Source organism: Anser brachyrhynchus (assembly GCF_964034855.1).
Source record: "Anser brachyrhynchus genome assembly, chromosome: 3".
Classification (NCBI taxonomy): Eukaryota; Metazoa; Chordata; class Aves; order Anseriformes; family Anatidae; genus Anser; species Anser brachyrhynchus.
The window spans coordinates 38,118,671-38,133,391 of NC_137696.1; the positions used below are offsets into that span (position 1 = coordinate 38,118,671).

A 14,721-nucleotide genomic window follows, 5' to 3' on the forward strand; every position below is an offset into this window, starting at 1 on the left:
GGAAAGGATCGCTTCACCCAGCCTGCTGTCTAACATGTTTGCTGTATAGCCCCATACATAGCTAGCCTTTGCCATGAGGTCCCCTCCTTGAGTGATTCATTTGAGGACCTCAAATCAGGCTCTGCAGAGCTGCTTTCTGTGCTTTTGGCACCCAGCCTGTGCTGGTGCACAGGTCTATTCCCTCCCCATGCAGGACTTTGTATTTGCCTCTGTTGAACTTTGTTGAACCTAATTTGCATGCGCACACTTAGGCAATAGGTGGCACCAATCAATGATGTAGCTTGCCTTGTCACTGAGAGAGCGTCAGTGCCAAGAGAAAGCCAGCCGAGGAGACACCTGCGTTGCTTTGCTCAGAGCTGCAGCAAGGCGAGGAGGAGCAGACATGTGGCAGGAGGTCCTTCCCAACGCCTGGTGAGATGCCCTCGGGGTGGGGAGGAAGGCCCCAAACAGGGCTCTGCTGTGGTTGGGGTCGGGGAAAGCCCTGCAGGGTAACCCAGGCTGAGCCAAGCCATCGGAGGGTGTGGGGAGCACGCAGCTGGTTTCTCCTGAGCGTGACTGGGGAGGAGGTTGTACTAGACCGAACCTTGCTTTTTGTTGCTCGGAGAGCTGTGTCTCTGGCGTGCTTGATTTGTTAACAGTGCTGAGATGGTGCTAGTGCCACAATAACTTGTTTCATGCCTCCGACTCACTAAAGTCTGGGACGTAAGTGCACAGGGATATTATTACCTGTTGCATAAGCTGCTCAGCCTCCGTGAGGTGGAGGGTGACATTGTTTGCTTACAGAAGCTTTGTTTTGCCTTGGCAGGGAGCTGTTTAAGGAGGTACCTCCTTAAAAATCACACACGAGCTATCAGAGATCATTACCAAATTGCCATGGGGACTGCTACGGTCTCCAGTATAGGCACCAGATTATTTGCCACAGGTAGTGGTGGGAAATGATAGCAGGTAAAAAGAAACAGCAAATGGGTGTGTGTTTTCATGGAGATTTGTGCCCTTTTATTTGTTTTGAGATACCTTAATTATGACGCCAAACAGCTCCCTACTTCAGCCACCTTCCGTAAGGTGGAGCGGCAAAACTTTTTCTTGTTACTTCTAGTTTTTTCCAGAAGTAACTATTCTTGCAAGACAATCCATCAGGCTAAAACAGAACCAAGGAGGAATTTTCATTTTTCTTGCAGGCAGATAAGACCTAAAAGCTCAGTATCCAGTTAGGAGTCGTTAGAAGTAGGAAAGGTATAGCAACTCACTGAAATCTGAGCAGGTAAAGGTCCTACAAGCCTCTCCTCGTGCCAGCCCTGTGGCACAATGAGCACAGCGTGGCTGGGAGCAGAGTGAACCTTGATCTTAAAAGTTCCCTGCAGGGCTTTGTGCCTATCTCCATGCAGTGGTCAAAATAACTGATTTTCCTGGCTGAAGTATCACAGCCACTCGTAGGATGAAAGACTGCAAGGACACCTACCCGTCTGTTTAGGGCCTTTTATCTAAATTGTGCTGAAGGAGGTAATATTATTTAAACAAGATATCTAGCTAGCACGCAGCCAAGAAACATTGCCTCTGCACTCCCTCTCTTTCTCATCCGAATGTACAAGAAAAATTGTGGATGTGTCCGTGTGGCTAAACAGCTCACAATCCCAAGGCAGATGAGGTTCTTTGCACTCTCCCCAAAGATTGGTACTATTCAGACAACACGATCAGTCTGTAAGGATCTTTTTTTTCTTTTTCTCTTTTATTTAGGGAGAGCATCTTATCCCGCATCAGGTGAGTGAAATAGCCAAGCCCTCCACTTTTCATTTAACACCCGACCTAGGATACAGCATAGTCCTTTCCCACCTCCATATGACAACAACAAGTTTTCATTTGTAGTCCTCCTGCAGCCCCCTGCAACAGGCACAACTCCTAATCCCCAGGCAAAGCTGCAGAGCTTGAGCCACAGGTCAGAGGGACAGGAAAGTACCATTCATTTGGGACTGATTGCTCATGCATTTAAAGAGCTTCAGAACATGCTACATGTCTGTTAAAACCAGCTCTGGCAACTTAGCTCCCATATTTCAAGAAAGTCCTAAACTCGGCTGTGTGGAACAGAAATGGGGGCACCAAACAGACAACCTAGACCCCTACCTGTGGAGGGCTATCTTAGAGGGCCAGTGTTGCCCTAAGAGATGCTTGAATCTGTAGGAAAGCTATGTGTAAAGCACTGCTGAGAAGGGCACGTCCAGCACATCAAGCTCCCTCTGGCAGCTGAAGACCCTTGTCTCTACTCAGGAGCCTTGTGATCAGCAAGTCATGATCAGCAAGAGCTTGAGATCCCTAATGAGCACTGGTAGATGTAACCTTGAGGCTTCTTGTCTTCAGACTCTTGTTGTTAGAGTTTAATATCTCTACTCTGGTTTCAGATTGCTGAGCTGGTATTTGTGGAACTCATTGCTCTCTGCGGGGCTGCCCCAAATCTTGCATGTGGTCTTCAAAAATAACAGAAATGCTCAGCCCCTGCCGACTCCATGGGGCGTTTGGACATCTGTTATTTCTTGGGCCCAACCACTGTGAAAACAAGCCTCAGCACAGTCCCACTACCCTTGGCGCTTCTGTTATTGAATGCAAATGTTATGCCTCCCTAGGTCTTTTCAATATTCACAGAAGAATGCAGTCCTGGTCCCTGCAGCCACTCTGGGGGTCGGAGGAATGGTGGTTTGCTGGCTAATGTCTAGACGCAAGATCAAGAGACTCGAAATGGGTGATGGATGGTGGGGCTCAGGTGAAAGACCCCTAAGAGAGAACGAAGATGAAAGAATCCGCCCCTTCAAGATTGAAACCTCTGACAAAGAAATTGAGGTACTAATGGCTGGGATATAGGGAGAGGAAGGAAGCTGTGAGATGGAGACTCTGTCACCACCTTACTGCTTAGAGATATGCCAGTGCAGTTACTTAATACTGTTAGATGATGCTGTCTCATCAGCCTTCATGAGTCAGATCTGGGTTCAGATTCATTGCAATGTCCCCTAAAGACTTTCAGATGTCACAGACCCTCTATGCAACCTCGAGCAGCTCAGTTTGACAGTGGGTCTGCAGGCGGTGGGGCAGGGCAGGAGGGTGTAGGGACAGCAGCGGCTACAGCAGGGCAGGGCTGAGGGGCTCCCACAGAGAGATGCCTGGAAAGGGTGAAGGGACAGAGCCTTGATGAGTTGTAGCACCTGTCCCTAATTATCCAGTCAATTAGCAACACACATCTGGGCCCAATCTTTGATCACACTTTTTTATTCTTTTTCCAGCCAGCAAGGCCTGGAAGTTGCTAGTTCCAAAAATCCTAAAAGAAATTAGCAGCAGGGCAGGAGTGGGACCCTCTTGGGGGAACAGTTAATCTGTAGAAAATGTGTTCCCCATGTAAGTGATTGATGAGATCATTTAGAGCATGCCACTGCTTCAGCCGGCCTCGTGGTGTACCAGGAGCGGTCTGAAAGCTGGTAGCCACCTTGAGAGTTGGTTCCTGCTCGTGGCTGCCCTGGAGCTCAGTACGGGTGGGCAGCTGGGCAGCCTCGCTCCTCCTGCAGGACCTGCACCACCGCCTCGACCAGGCTCGCTACGCGCCTCCGCTGGAAGGGGCAGCTTTCCACTACGGCTTCAACTCCGACTACCTGCAGAAGGTGGTGGCCTACTGGAGGAACCAGTTCGACTGGCGCAAGCAAGTGGAAATCCTGAACAAATACCCTCATTTCCACACCACCATCGAAGGTGAGGGGGTCGTTGTGTCACAAGCAGGTCCACGTGGCTCCCTGGTCCAACACAGGGCACTTCTCTGGCAGATACCAGCCGCCCTCACTTTGCTCTTGCCAGTGGTACACAAGGAGCTGCTGGAAGCCCAGCCCTGATGGCTACTGTAAGATGTTAGAATATTTAAGACAACAGTATGCATAACAGCTTAGTGATGTAAGGGAAATATCACTATTGTGGCCCACATTATTAATAACCATGTATAAATTGAGACCATCATACATTGGTAATAAGTTTAGGTATGTTTCAAAATGGGCTTCCTCTGGCTCAGAACCTGTGCTAATTAACTATGAGGTTTTCTTGTTTTCTTCTAGTGATGCCTTGAAGACACCTTTAAAGACTGCAAAATTTATCCAGGCTCTAAGGCTAGAATATTTTTTCATGTCATTATGTCATGTTTTTGTGTGGTAATGCCCAATGTCTTCCCTGCATTATGCTGTGCATTTAAGTGTAGCTCTACCCATTACTGTGAAACCACTTTCTCAGGAGAGGGATGCTCAGTCTGCTGCAACTCCAATTTCTGGGGCTGAGATCAATACCTTGGTCTGTATGCAAAAGATGAGAAATAGCTACAATGCCAGGCATCCCCCTTTCAGCTGGGCATCTTCTTGCCATTGGTTGACTGTATAATTTCTGCCATGAAACCTAATTAATACTTTGCCAACCTCCTTCTTCAGAGTCCAGAACAGAAATTGAGATGGAGACAGAGCTTAATCTATCTCTTTGATGTCTGGCAGGGATTGATATCCATTTTATCCATGTGAAGCCTCCTTACGTCCCTCATGGACGAGCTGTTCAACCTATCCTGATGGTCCACGGCTGGCCTGGCTCCTTCTACGAGTTCTACAAGATCATCCCTCTGCTCACAGAGCCAGCCAAGTACGGCCTGGGTGATGGCGATGTGGTGTTTGAGGTCATCTGCCCATCCATCCCAGGCTATGGCTTCTCAGAGGCTCCGCACCAGAAAGGTAAGTGATGAAGAGGCTCCATCGGAATCGCAAGGTTTTTGGTGTAACACTTCAGCTATCCCCCAGACCCCTGTGCACTGAAGCCTGTGAATGCAGGAAGGCAGATTCTGGATCTGAGGTTCAGTAAACTTGGCTCTGCACGTATGCTGACGTGACTGAGGCTCTAAGGCTGGTTGTGGAGATTTGGAAGGCAGTGGTAGCTGGAAGCCATCTCTGCTTTCCACTTTCTCCTCTTTGCATTGAATTTACATCGTCTGGAGTTCTGTTTATTGTCAAGGAGTGAGGTGGAGCAGTGCCTTCACAGCAGCACACTCACTTGCCTCTGTCAGGCTGTGATCTTTGGCCAGGGAATGCATGCTAGGACAAACGGGTCTCCTGTGTGGTGTTTCTCTTTACCTACAGGCTTTGACAGCCGCGCAACTGCTCGGATATTTCACAAGCTGATGAAGAGACTGGGCTTCAAGGAATACTATGTTCAGGGAGGAGACTGGGGCTCTCGAATTACTACAAACATGGCCCAGATGCTGCCAGAGTGAGTAGCAAAGGGAATCAAAGGAGCTCATCCTTTCAGCAGCTGAAGAGTATAGCACTTTCCCATCTAAAATGCAAAGTTGAGGGAGCCTGATCAGAAAAGAAACAAAATACCTTCCGTGGAAGATGGCATCATAGCTCAGCATTTAACACCTAAAAAGTGGCATCACATACCAGTGGCGCAGCTGAATGGAGATGGCACCAGCTGTATAATTTCTAACTCCTGCAATCTTTTTGAACCATGATAACCACGATGAACCTTTCAGGTTCTTTCAGGGCTTGATATATCTGACTCTATGAAATGCTTCTATCATAGCACCAGTCAGACTTACTTTCTAGAAAATCTGGATACAGAAAGTTTATTGATTTAACTTTCTATTCATTAATTTGATTTTAGATCTGTGAAGGGGATTCATGTGAATCTTGTCTTCATCACCATGCAAGGTTTTAAAAAGTTGGTTCAAGTGATGCTTGGGGCTTACGTACCATGGCTTGTAGGCTTCACTAGGGAAGACGTTCGACGGATGTACCCCTTCATGCAGAAGAATGTGTATGATCTTCTGCGAGAATCTGGATACTTACATATCCAAGCCACCAAACCAGACACTGCAGGTAATGAACCTTCTTTATATTGCTATATATAGTATACAAACTGCTCATGGTATTAAAAAGAAAAAAAAAACTCATAGTCGAACAAAGGCCTACTGCATCTGAAAAGCAATGCATTCCGGTGACTGAATGCAAGACATGGGACCAAAACCTGTCTTTAAAAAAAAAAAAAAAAAGTTGGACACTGCAAATATCACTTTTAAAACTGTTTAAAATGGAGTACCACTTCTCTTGAGGAAAGAACCCCTTTGCAAAAAGCCTCTTAAAGTGAAGTGTAGGGTCTTGAAACTGAAGCTTCTAGAAATAAAAATGGGTGAAAACATGAAAAAAAGATCATAAGCAAGTGTAATGTGAAATTTGCAGAAAGGTAGACTCAGCCCTAAATCTTAAAAGCCAGAAGGCTGACAGAGTCAGTGTGGCCAGTAGATAAAGAGTCAGAAGAAACATACGGCCATCTCAGAAAGGTTAAATGAATTATTTGTATTAGTCCACACTAGTAAAGATTATGGGGTATTCTTCTGAGTACTTTCTCTCACTAGGAAAGACAGCAGAACTGCATCAGACTGGTGTGACTAGCAGAGATTACAGAATGAATAGTATCTCAGCCTGGCTATTCACTGAAACTTTCAGAAGTAACTGAAAGTGAAATGTTAAATAATACCTAGTCTGTTGCTTGAACTCATCACAATACCAAAGAAATAAAAGGAGGCAAGCAAGATACCAGGCTGCTTTTTTTGTTTGTTTTTGGTTTTTGTTTGTTTTGTTTTAAATAGACAAGAAGTGGTGGGACAGCAGCCCTGGAAAAATACAGATCGGTATGTCTAGTCTTTGTGATCAGTAAGCTGGCAGAACTATTTTAAAGAAGAAAATTGATTTACAGGTGATAGTATCACAGGAAAATCAGGGTTCAAAAATGAGAGCAAATTCCAAAAACTAAGTTTTATTGAGGTTCCTCCCCGATGTTTCCCAAAAAATGAAACTGCCTTTAGAATAGGACTAAGTTCATGACTAATAACTGGTTAACATGAGAATCTGAACACAGGAATAAGTAAGCAAGTTCCAGGGGTGAGGAGAGTATCACAAAAATCTGTGCTGGCACCTGTACAATTAAGCATGATCCTAATTTCTCTACAGAGAAAAGTTAATTGTTAAGTGAAAAATTGAGTGCTATCCAGGGCTTAGTTTAATCTAAAGATAACTGCAGAGAGTTGCGAAAACATTTAATTGACTAGTTGAATAAATTGGCCAATAAAATTTGATGTCACCAAAGTGCAAAGCAATTAGGGGAAGAAATCACAATGGGCTCTTCTTTGGCTGCTGCCATATAAGAAAATCCATGAGTCATGGTTAGTTATTTCAAATGTCAGCCAGCTCAGCCAAAGTTCAAGAGCATTTTACAGACTGTCAAATAAAATAAAACAAAACAACAAAAAAAGACCAAGACAAAATACCAAATCCATGATATTCAGAATCCATTGCATTCCTGTTCACCCTGTTTCATAAGCGTGCTTTAGAATCAGAATACAAAAAGGGGGGAAAAAAGGCAAATTGGCATGATCAAGCAGCTTCCATAAAAACACTGTACACAGTATAGGACTCTGTAACCTGGAAGATAAAACATCAGGGACTTCTTAGCACACTAGAATTGTGAAATGTAGAAAATAAATATGAAAAAAATATATATTCCCTACTCAGTCATAAGAAATATCTATATTATCAGTTCTTATCAGGCAAGTTTAAAGCAAAGTCACAGTATTTTCACACGGCACCAGTTGTGGCATGTTGAATATGGTACAGGTTGAGTAACAAGCTGCAAACAAGTCTGCTGTTTGAGGGTCTAATCCACAGACACTCAATAAAGTAGTTCAGAGGCAGCTTTCAGCCCAGAAAATGCTCATCTCCAGATGGGTTTTATGCTGGATGACGCATTTAAGACTGCCCTACTGTTGCTGGCCAAAGCGTTTATATGATTTCAATCTGTAGCACATTACTCTGGGCCTGACATGCAGGAAATTGTTGTGCCAATGTACAAATTTACTCCGCTAGGCCCACTATTAAACTGAGTCCATGGTGTACATCATCTTCTAAAAAGTCATTCAGTGCTGAAGCCGCGCTAAAATGCACCTGAAAGTACACAATGCTTAGTATACTCTAAAATTACAGCCTAGAGTACTGCTAAGGAATTTTCTGAAGGCAAGCCTGTATCACTACTGAAGTAAATACTATCCTTGTTTTACAAGTAAAACATGGAGATTATGTGACACGTATGTGCTACCTTTATAATATTTATAACATAGTGCTCCCAAAGGGCAGGAACAGGTAGTGGATACACAGCACTCCCCTCTTTAAATTACATAAAAGGTGATGAACTGTGCTCAGTGTCCTGATTACCCATCCAAAGCAGGACAGCATTCCCATATGGTTTATTTAAAAACTCTTTGTACAGTGTAATCCCTTTACATCCCAGTGTGCTCCTGCCGCATGTCAACAGGAAGCTGACAGGTCTGGTTTTGCTCCTTGCTTCTCTTGCATAGGAGCCACGTGTGTTTGCAGCACTGTCGCTTACAGCTGGAACTCCACAGGGGTAAATTCATCAAGAATAAAGTACTGCCAGGGCTAGTTAAATACAACCTCTCTACCAAATTCTCATGTAAAACTCCGAGGAACTTGTGAAAGTCCAGTTTAACTTCAGTTGAAGTATTACAATGCCATGCAAATGCAAAAGCTCTGCTGTTCTCCTGAACTAGGTTGTGGAGTGAATGACTCCCCGGTGGGGCTTGCTGCATATATTTTGGAGAAATTCTCTACCTGGACAAATAAATCATTTCTGCATAAAGATGATGGAGGCTTGGAAAGGTAAGGAAACAAAAGCTCTTTGATGAGAAAACTCATTAAAAGGCAGTGTGATGACAGCTAATGAGGAGATAGGTAAAAGATTGGGTTAATTTTAAGGATGAAAGATTACAAGACAAGTAGTTAACCTTATAGTAGGCTGCCTGCAAGCTACTGGTTCAGCACCAGGCAGTTTTGGTCTGAGCACACAGATGTCAACTGATTTGCTGCTTGAAAATGAGTAGAGAACCAGACAACCAACTGTTCTTCAAGGCATAAGCCCAATATAGCGTATTGAAAAATAGCTCTCAGATAAATTGCTGCTTTTTTCTCTCTCAATAGCAAGTACTCGCTAGATGAGCTTTTGACCAATGTGATGATTTACTGGGTGACATCATCTATTGTGCCCTCAATGCGGTACTACAAGGAGAACTTCTCCCAGGATCCTCATCTAACTAATGATTCCAGGTAATGAAGCGGCAGGTGCAAAACATTTGCAGACAAGACAATCAGATTTGCCTGCATTTAGATCACTTACAACAGCAAGTTTAGCCTATGTGAGAACACAATCCCAGTTCTTTTTCTTTGATAAATGAAAGTTAAAGGTCACTTCCTTTGAACCTAAAAATCTACACAGGCTGGCCTGTAGTCAAGAAAATAGGTAATTCAGTCTCGTCTTCCAAATACAGGTCTATAGATTTACCAGACAAACAAACGTAATCCATGGCTTGGTTTGGTAAATACAAAACAGAAAAACATGAGCATTTCTAACAAGTTTAAACTGAATTAGGAAGGCTATGGCTTACTGGTGGATAAACTATGAACTACAGCTGTTACGCAGAAACTTGTAGAAGCAGTTTGGGAAGGGATTTTTCTAAGGAAACAAGCTTCCAGTAGAGCAGTACTTGAAACCCAACACCTTCTAACAGCTGCTGGCTTTAAGATGACTACAAGAGAGGCTGACCAGGAAACACACTGCTGAGCAGAACTCCTCTCCAAGTGATTGGTATTAGAAACAAAATAGGGGAGTCTTGTTCTCTGTAGACTGACAACCAGTTTACCTTCCCTCTCAAGAGAGTAATTTATTATACTGGTACCATGAATCCAAAAGTAAATGAGTTAGCTCATTTCTGAGTTTCACATAGAGATGTGCTATCTCATATCACAAAGCTATACAGCAATCTCAAAAACCTGAAACATTTTCCAAGATTTAATACTGTTTGTGAAGTGGGCTTCATTTTATGCATCTTTGGATATAACATTTTTGAACTCGAAGAGATTCAAATACAAATGAAGCTCTTCAGCAGAGTATAGACTACAACATAGTAAAATTTCTCCAACTCGCCCTGACAGCTGCCAGAGTCAAAAGGTTTTACTTCGGACTCTGAAAGTCGGATTTTCCCTAAGAACTGTTTTGAAAATGCAGTTAACTAATGTCTTTTTAGGATTGGAGTATACGTTCCCTCGGGGATTGCAGCTTTTCCTGAGGAGATAGCACATACACCACGTTCCTGGGCAAAGGCGATCTTCAAGAACATTGTCAGTTACTCTTACATGCCCCGCGGAGGCCATTTTGCTGCTTTTGAGGAACCAAAGCTTCTGGCACAAGACATCATACACTTTGTGAGAAGGGTGGAGCAGCTGTGAACCTGTCGTTTAGATACGTAGAAAAGAAGCAAGCTGTTCTGCTACCCACAGAAGCCTTACTTTGAGGGATTAAATAAACTCAATGTAATCACAATACAGAAGCCAACATTTTATTTTGATAATGATTATGACTACTAAACTTGATTAACAAGTTCTAAAGCTCTTCCTATGTAAAAAAGCATCTTGTCATCTTTTATTCCCAGCACCATATAATTGCTGCATTCATAGTTCAAGTATAACAGAGAATGTAAACAGTTTAATGCAGTAACATTGCACTCATTTGGGGGATAAAGCAGTAAGGAGCATGCCCCTTGTTCCTCAGAACTAAGGCGTCTTTTCAAAAGCTTCTTTAAATTCTTGAGTGCTAGCATTCTTAAATATGCATTACAAGTAGCTTTGGTGGAAGTGCGGGAGGGCTTTGATCTCCTGAGCACACCAAACACTCCTACTGAATAGTTCAAGTTATATTTCATTCGAGAGACCTGTGATTACTTTCCCAAGTGGGCAGCCGTACATAAGGCAACTTTATTTTAGCAGTTTTTTTCCCCTGGAGCTAACTTCAGCAGTTACTACACATTATATGACAGTTGTCAGTGGATAGTAAGGCAAAGATTGCACTCCTAGTGTTCTCCAAGCTCAAAAATATGAACTTCACTAATTTCCTTCCAGTTCTACAATCTTATTTCATGCCAAAATGTCAGACAAGCTTAAAATATGTACCAGGTATGGAAGGTTACTTCACCCTCTGATCTCCTTTCAAAGGACTTTTACCACCCCATCAAGCAGCTTTTGCTAGCAGATAACTGCAAACAACCTCACTGCCAGTAGACTAGAGATTCTCTTCAAAGGGGATGGAGCTATTAAGCTCATAATGTTACAGATACATGCACAGACGATTCAAGACAACTCCAGCAGATATCTAGTTCTGGCACACTGTGATTCACAGGTTTCTTTCCCTCCCTCCATGTCCCATTCTGTACTAGACATTAGTCCAGAAGAAAGGACTCAAGTTCTGCTTCCTGGTAAGACATTTTGACTTAGTGCAGGAGGTGACAGTTAAAGATAGTGCTGAACTTGATGACATGCCCCTTACCTCCTCTTCATTTCAGAAGCTTTTAGTCTAAGACTCTGAAATATCTGAAAGGCAAAAGTAAGCAAGAAGAATTTTGCCTTTTTTTTTGTTAAGTGAGAATAAACTATCATATTGGGGCAGGAGTCCTAACTTTCTCTGAAGAAGGCTAGAGAAGGAATTGCTTACTCCTAATGTTAACTGTATATCAAACTGATTGTCAGGTCTGATGGACTAAAGGTTAGTAGAAAATAGGAAGAAAATGTGCTCCCCTGCCTCCATAGGACTGCTTAACCTCTTTTCATTGCCTGTAAAAGACACTGTGCTAGGTATGAAATCTCCCAACTGCTAAAAAGTGCCACTCCTTAGATTGTTAACAAACTGGAACTGAGTCATGGGGAAGTCTGATTTTGTGAAATAGATGGGCAAGCACTTCAGTGCTCGAGCCTGATCAGACTTCAGGAAAATGTCTCCTTTCACAGCAGTAGGGTAGATAAAAATAGTTACAGCCTTCGTGGTAAAGGCCAACTATATTAATAATCGCATACATTATCTATAATCCAAAATAATCTGCTAACATAGTCATTATTATACCAGAGATATGGCTGCAATAAAACTCAGAAACCTGTATCCAGTATTTGTCAATTCAACAAGTAGGTGGCTAAGAAGTTTTATTCCCAAGACACTAATTCATTTCCTGTGCCTCAGGTCGGGTTCCTAATGAATCATGGTATCTGTATGCAACTGTGCCTTAGAGGGTATTTGCTTTCAAAGACAATTCAGGAGATGAACATGGAAGAACGTGGTCCAGCTACAGGAAGGCAGTAGGTACCCTGGAGAAAAGATTCAGATAGACAAGAATGTGCTGTTACATTTGATCAAGTTACCACATAAAGCAGCACCAAAGGTTATTCAATACTCCATTGAAATTCTACAGAGCACAGGTCATTCATGAAAGCCCTTGAGCGTCACTGGTGCTTGAAACCATATGTAGTCCTCCCAAGCAGAAGTCATACTCGAAGGAGCTGAGGCACTTATACTGATGTCTCCATCACAGGACAAATTAACAGTTAGTTTCCTCCCTCGAGTTGGTACTTTATAGTTGAGCTTGGGCCGGAACCATTCAACACCACAATCGCGGTGTCCTTGGAGCATGACAACAGTGCCCATAACAGGCAGAGCCTTAAGTTCACTGAAGACGTCTGCTATGAAGAGCGAGTGAAAGAGCTTACGCACGCAGGATGTGGTCTTCAGGCTCTTCTCAGCACTGCTCACGCAGACCCCCTCCAAGTTGAGCTCATACAGCTCCTTGGGACTCACGGCACTGCCTCCAAGTAGGATAAGGACCCGGGGAACCAGAGTCAAACTGAACATTACTTCCAAGTGCTGGAGCATTCCTTCCAGATCCATCAGCACCTGCTGGCATTTCTTGCTTGCCAGGTCCACAGAGGGTGGCTTTTTAATCACATCGCCAACCTGGAAACCGAAACAAAAACCAGTTAGCACATTTATGAAAAAGTGGAGAGGGCCCCAATGCATTCTTCAGAAAGCACGGCACATGCCCTCCCTGAAACCTGATGAAGATTTATAGGGTTTTATGTTCCTTTTAAGGGTAATAAGGTACTCTCACGTGAAATCAGGAGGTCCAGGAATAAGAGAAAATGCCACATTACTGCTGCTCAATTTGAGTCTGCATCAAGCGACCAGTAAATCCCCACAAGAATAAGAAAATCCATCTTTCAAAGATGAAGCCACCCTGAAGCCACTTTAAAAAAGTTTTGTCAGCCTTGTTCGTGCAAGAAGACAACAATAACATGCTTCGAGTGGAAACTGGAGCAAAAGGGGATAAATAACAACACGTTGAGCCCTGCCAGTTGTTTCTCGTAACGTTGGTGGAGTTTTTCCAGAAGAGTTCAGAAAGAGTTTGTCAGAAAAAAACAAATCAGGGGCCGAGCTACTCAGCCGGGAGCCCCCCGGGCACGGCCACCCCCCGAGGCCCCGGCCGCCCCCAGCCCACCTGCGCCGGCCGCCGGCAGAAGTAGGCGAGCTGCTCGTAGGGCAGCGGGAGCTGGTGCCGCTGGTACAGGACGTGCTTCAGGAGCTCGCAGGCGAAGCGGCAGCAGCTCTCCCGGCTGACGGCGCCCGGGAACACCACGGACACCGAGGGGCCGACCGGCGCCGCCGCCAGCCCGCTGCGGTGGGGCCCCCTCCCGCGCTCCGGGGCGGCCGGCGCCTCGGCGCTGAGGAGCGGGGACGCGGGGCTCGCCGCCACACCGGGCGGCTCCGCTCCCCCCGGCGCCGCCATTTTGCAGGCGGCGGTGGCTCCCGGCTCGCGTTTGAATGGCCGCCGCCGCGGGGCACCATGGGAGCGGCGCCGTGCCCAGCCCCGCGGCTTCCGGGAGGGCGGCGGGGAGAAGGAGGAGGGGGTTCGGGCCGCCCGGTGGCTGCTCGGCCGCACCGTTTCCTCGCCACCCGCCGCGCTGGGGCGGTGTGGCGCCGCTTGCTCCGGCCCTGAAGCTCCCTAAGCATGGGTTGTCCCCGTTTAGGGCCGCCCAAGCGGTGCAGCGGGAGCCTTCCGGCACTCAGCGGGGTTTGTTCTCCCCTCATCTCCCGCGGCTGTCACGGAGCTGCGGCTGTCCCTGCCCCGTGAGAGGCCCCCGCCGCCGGCCTGGAGCGCTCCCCGCTGGCAGGCTGCCTGCGGAGCTGCCTCCGTGGCAGCGCCTCACCGCGGCGGAGGCGGGGAGCGGGGCCCCGCGGCGGCAGGAGGAGCGGCCCCGTGTTTGGAAACAACGTGGCCGCGGCCCCATTGGGCGCAGCCTCCAAAACACGGCGGGGGGCGGGCGGTGGGACGAGCGATCCCCAAGTACGAGTTCACCAGCGCCGAGCCCGCGCCGCCGTCCCCAGGGGATGCGGGGCCGGCAGCCAGGCTTGCTGCTGGCGGCAGTGACACCGAGACAAGCGCTGGGCACGGCAGGGCCTCATCCCGAGCCCGCTGGCTTCGCTGCCAGCCCCCTTCGGCAGGAGGTCACGGTATCTCTTTGGGTAGCTCGAGTCGCTGCCGTTTCTGCGCAGCTGTGAGGTGTTCCTGATGTCAAACATCTTCACAAACGCGCTGCCTCCCCGCCCCTCACGGCGGCCGCAGCCGGGGCCGAAGCCTGCCGGCACCGAACGGGCGGCACTCCGGGCCCCGCCGGCGAGCTGCCAGCCCCCCGTATCTCCGAGGACGGCCCCCGGGAGGCACGGAGAGGCCGCGGTCCGCGGAGCCTCCCGCTGAGCAGGGCGGAGAAACGGCAGCACCCC

The 14,721-nt window shown here is 46.4% G+C and overlaps 2 protein-coding genes across 3 annotated transcripts; one reads left to right on the forward strand and one right to left on the reverse strand.

Annotated features, from left to right (window-relative positions):
• The first annotated feature begins 269 nt into the window (after positions 1-269).
• Positions 270-10,792, forward strand: LOC308192325 (epoxide hydrolase 1-like). 2 transcript variants are annotated; one of them, XM_080585771.1, is made up of 10 exons: positions 275-411; positions 1,735-1,758; positions 2,616-2,829; positions 3,546-3,726; positions 4,503-4,733; positions 5,136-5,265; positions 5,662-5,876; positions 8,621-8,729; positions 9,048-9,173; positions 10,151-10,792. In XM_080585771.1, exons 1-10 carry the CDS (start codon positions 383-385, stop codon positions 10,350-10,352), a joined length of 1,461 nt encoding a protein of 486 aa, XP_080441897.1. In that variant the 5' UTR covers positions 275-382; the 3' UTR covers positions 10,353-10,792. The 2 variants fall into 2 exon arrangements, with proteins under 2 accessions (XP_080441898.1, XP_080441897.1); XM_080585772.1 differs by lacking the exon at positions 1,735-1,758 and having other exon boundaries at positions 270-411.
• A 622-nt stretch (positions 10,793-11,414) lies between these two features.
• Positions 11,415-14,430, reverse strand: MAD2L1BP (MAD2L1 binding protein). Its single transcript, XM_080585785.1, has 2 exons — positions 13,439-14,430; positions 11,415-12,897 (listed from the first exon to the last, which is right to left on the reverse strand). Exons 1-2 carry the CDS (start codon positions 13,724-13,726, stop codon positions 12,367-12,369), a joined length of 819 nt encoding a protein of 272 aa, XP_080441911.1. The 5' UTR covers positions 13,727-14,430; the 3' UTR covers positions 11,415-12,366.
• Between the last annotated feature and the right edge of the window lie 291 nt (positions 14,431-14,721).

Bases quoted from the DNA above. Each gene is read 5' to 3' on its own strand.
- LOC308192325 (XM_080585771.1), top strand. From the start codon at position 383: ATGTGGCAGGAGGTCCTTCCCAACGCCTG. The intron at 8,730-9,047 runs GTAAGGAAACAA...CTCTCTCAATAG, and splicing joins GATGATGGAGGCTTGGAAAG to CAAGTACTCGCTAGATGAGC. The intron at 9,174-10,150 runs GTAATGAAGCGG...ATGTCTTTTTAG, and splicing joins CATCTAACTAATGATTCCAG to GATTGGAGTATACGTTCCCT.
- MAD2L1BP (XM_080585785.1), bottom strand. From the start codon at position 13,726: ATGGCGGCGCCGGGGGGAGCGGAGCCGCCCGGTGTGGCGGCGAGCCCC. The intron at 12,898-13,438 runs GTGGGCTGGGGG...TTCGGTTTCCAG, and splicing joins TCTGCCGGCGGCCGGCGCAG to GTTGGCGATGTGATTAAAAA.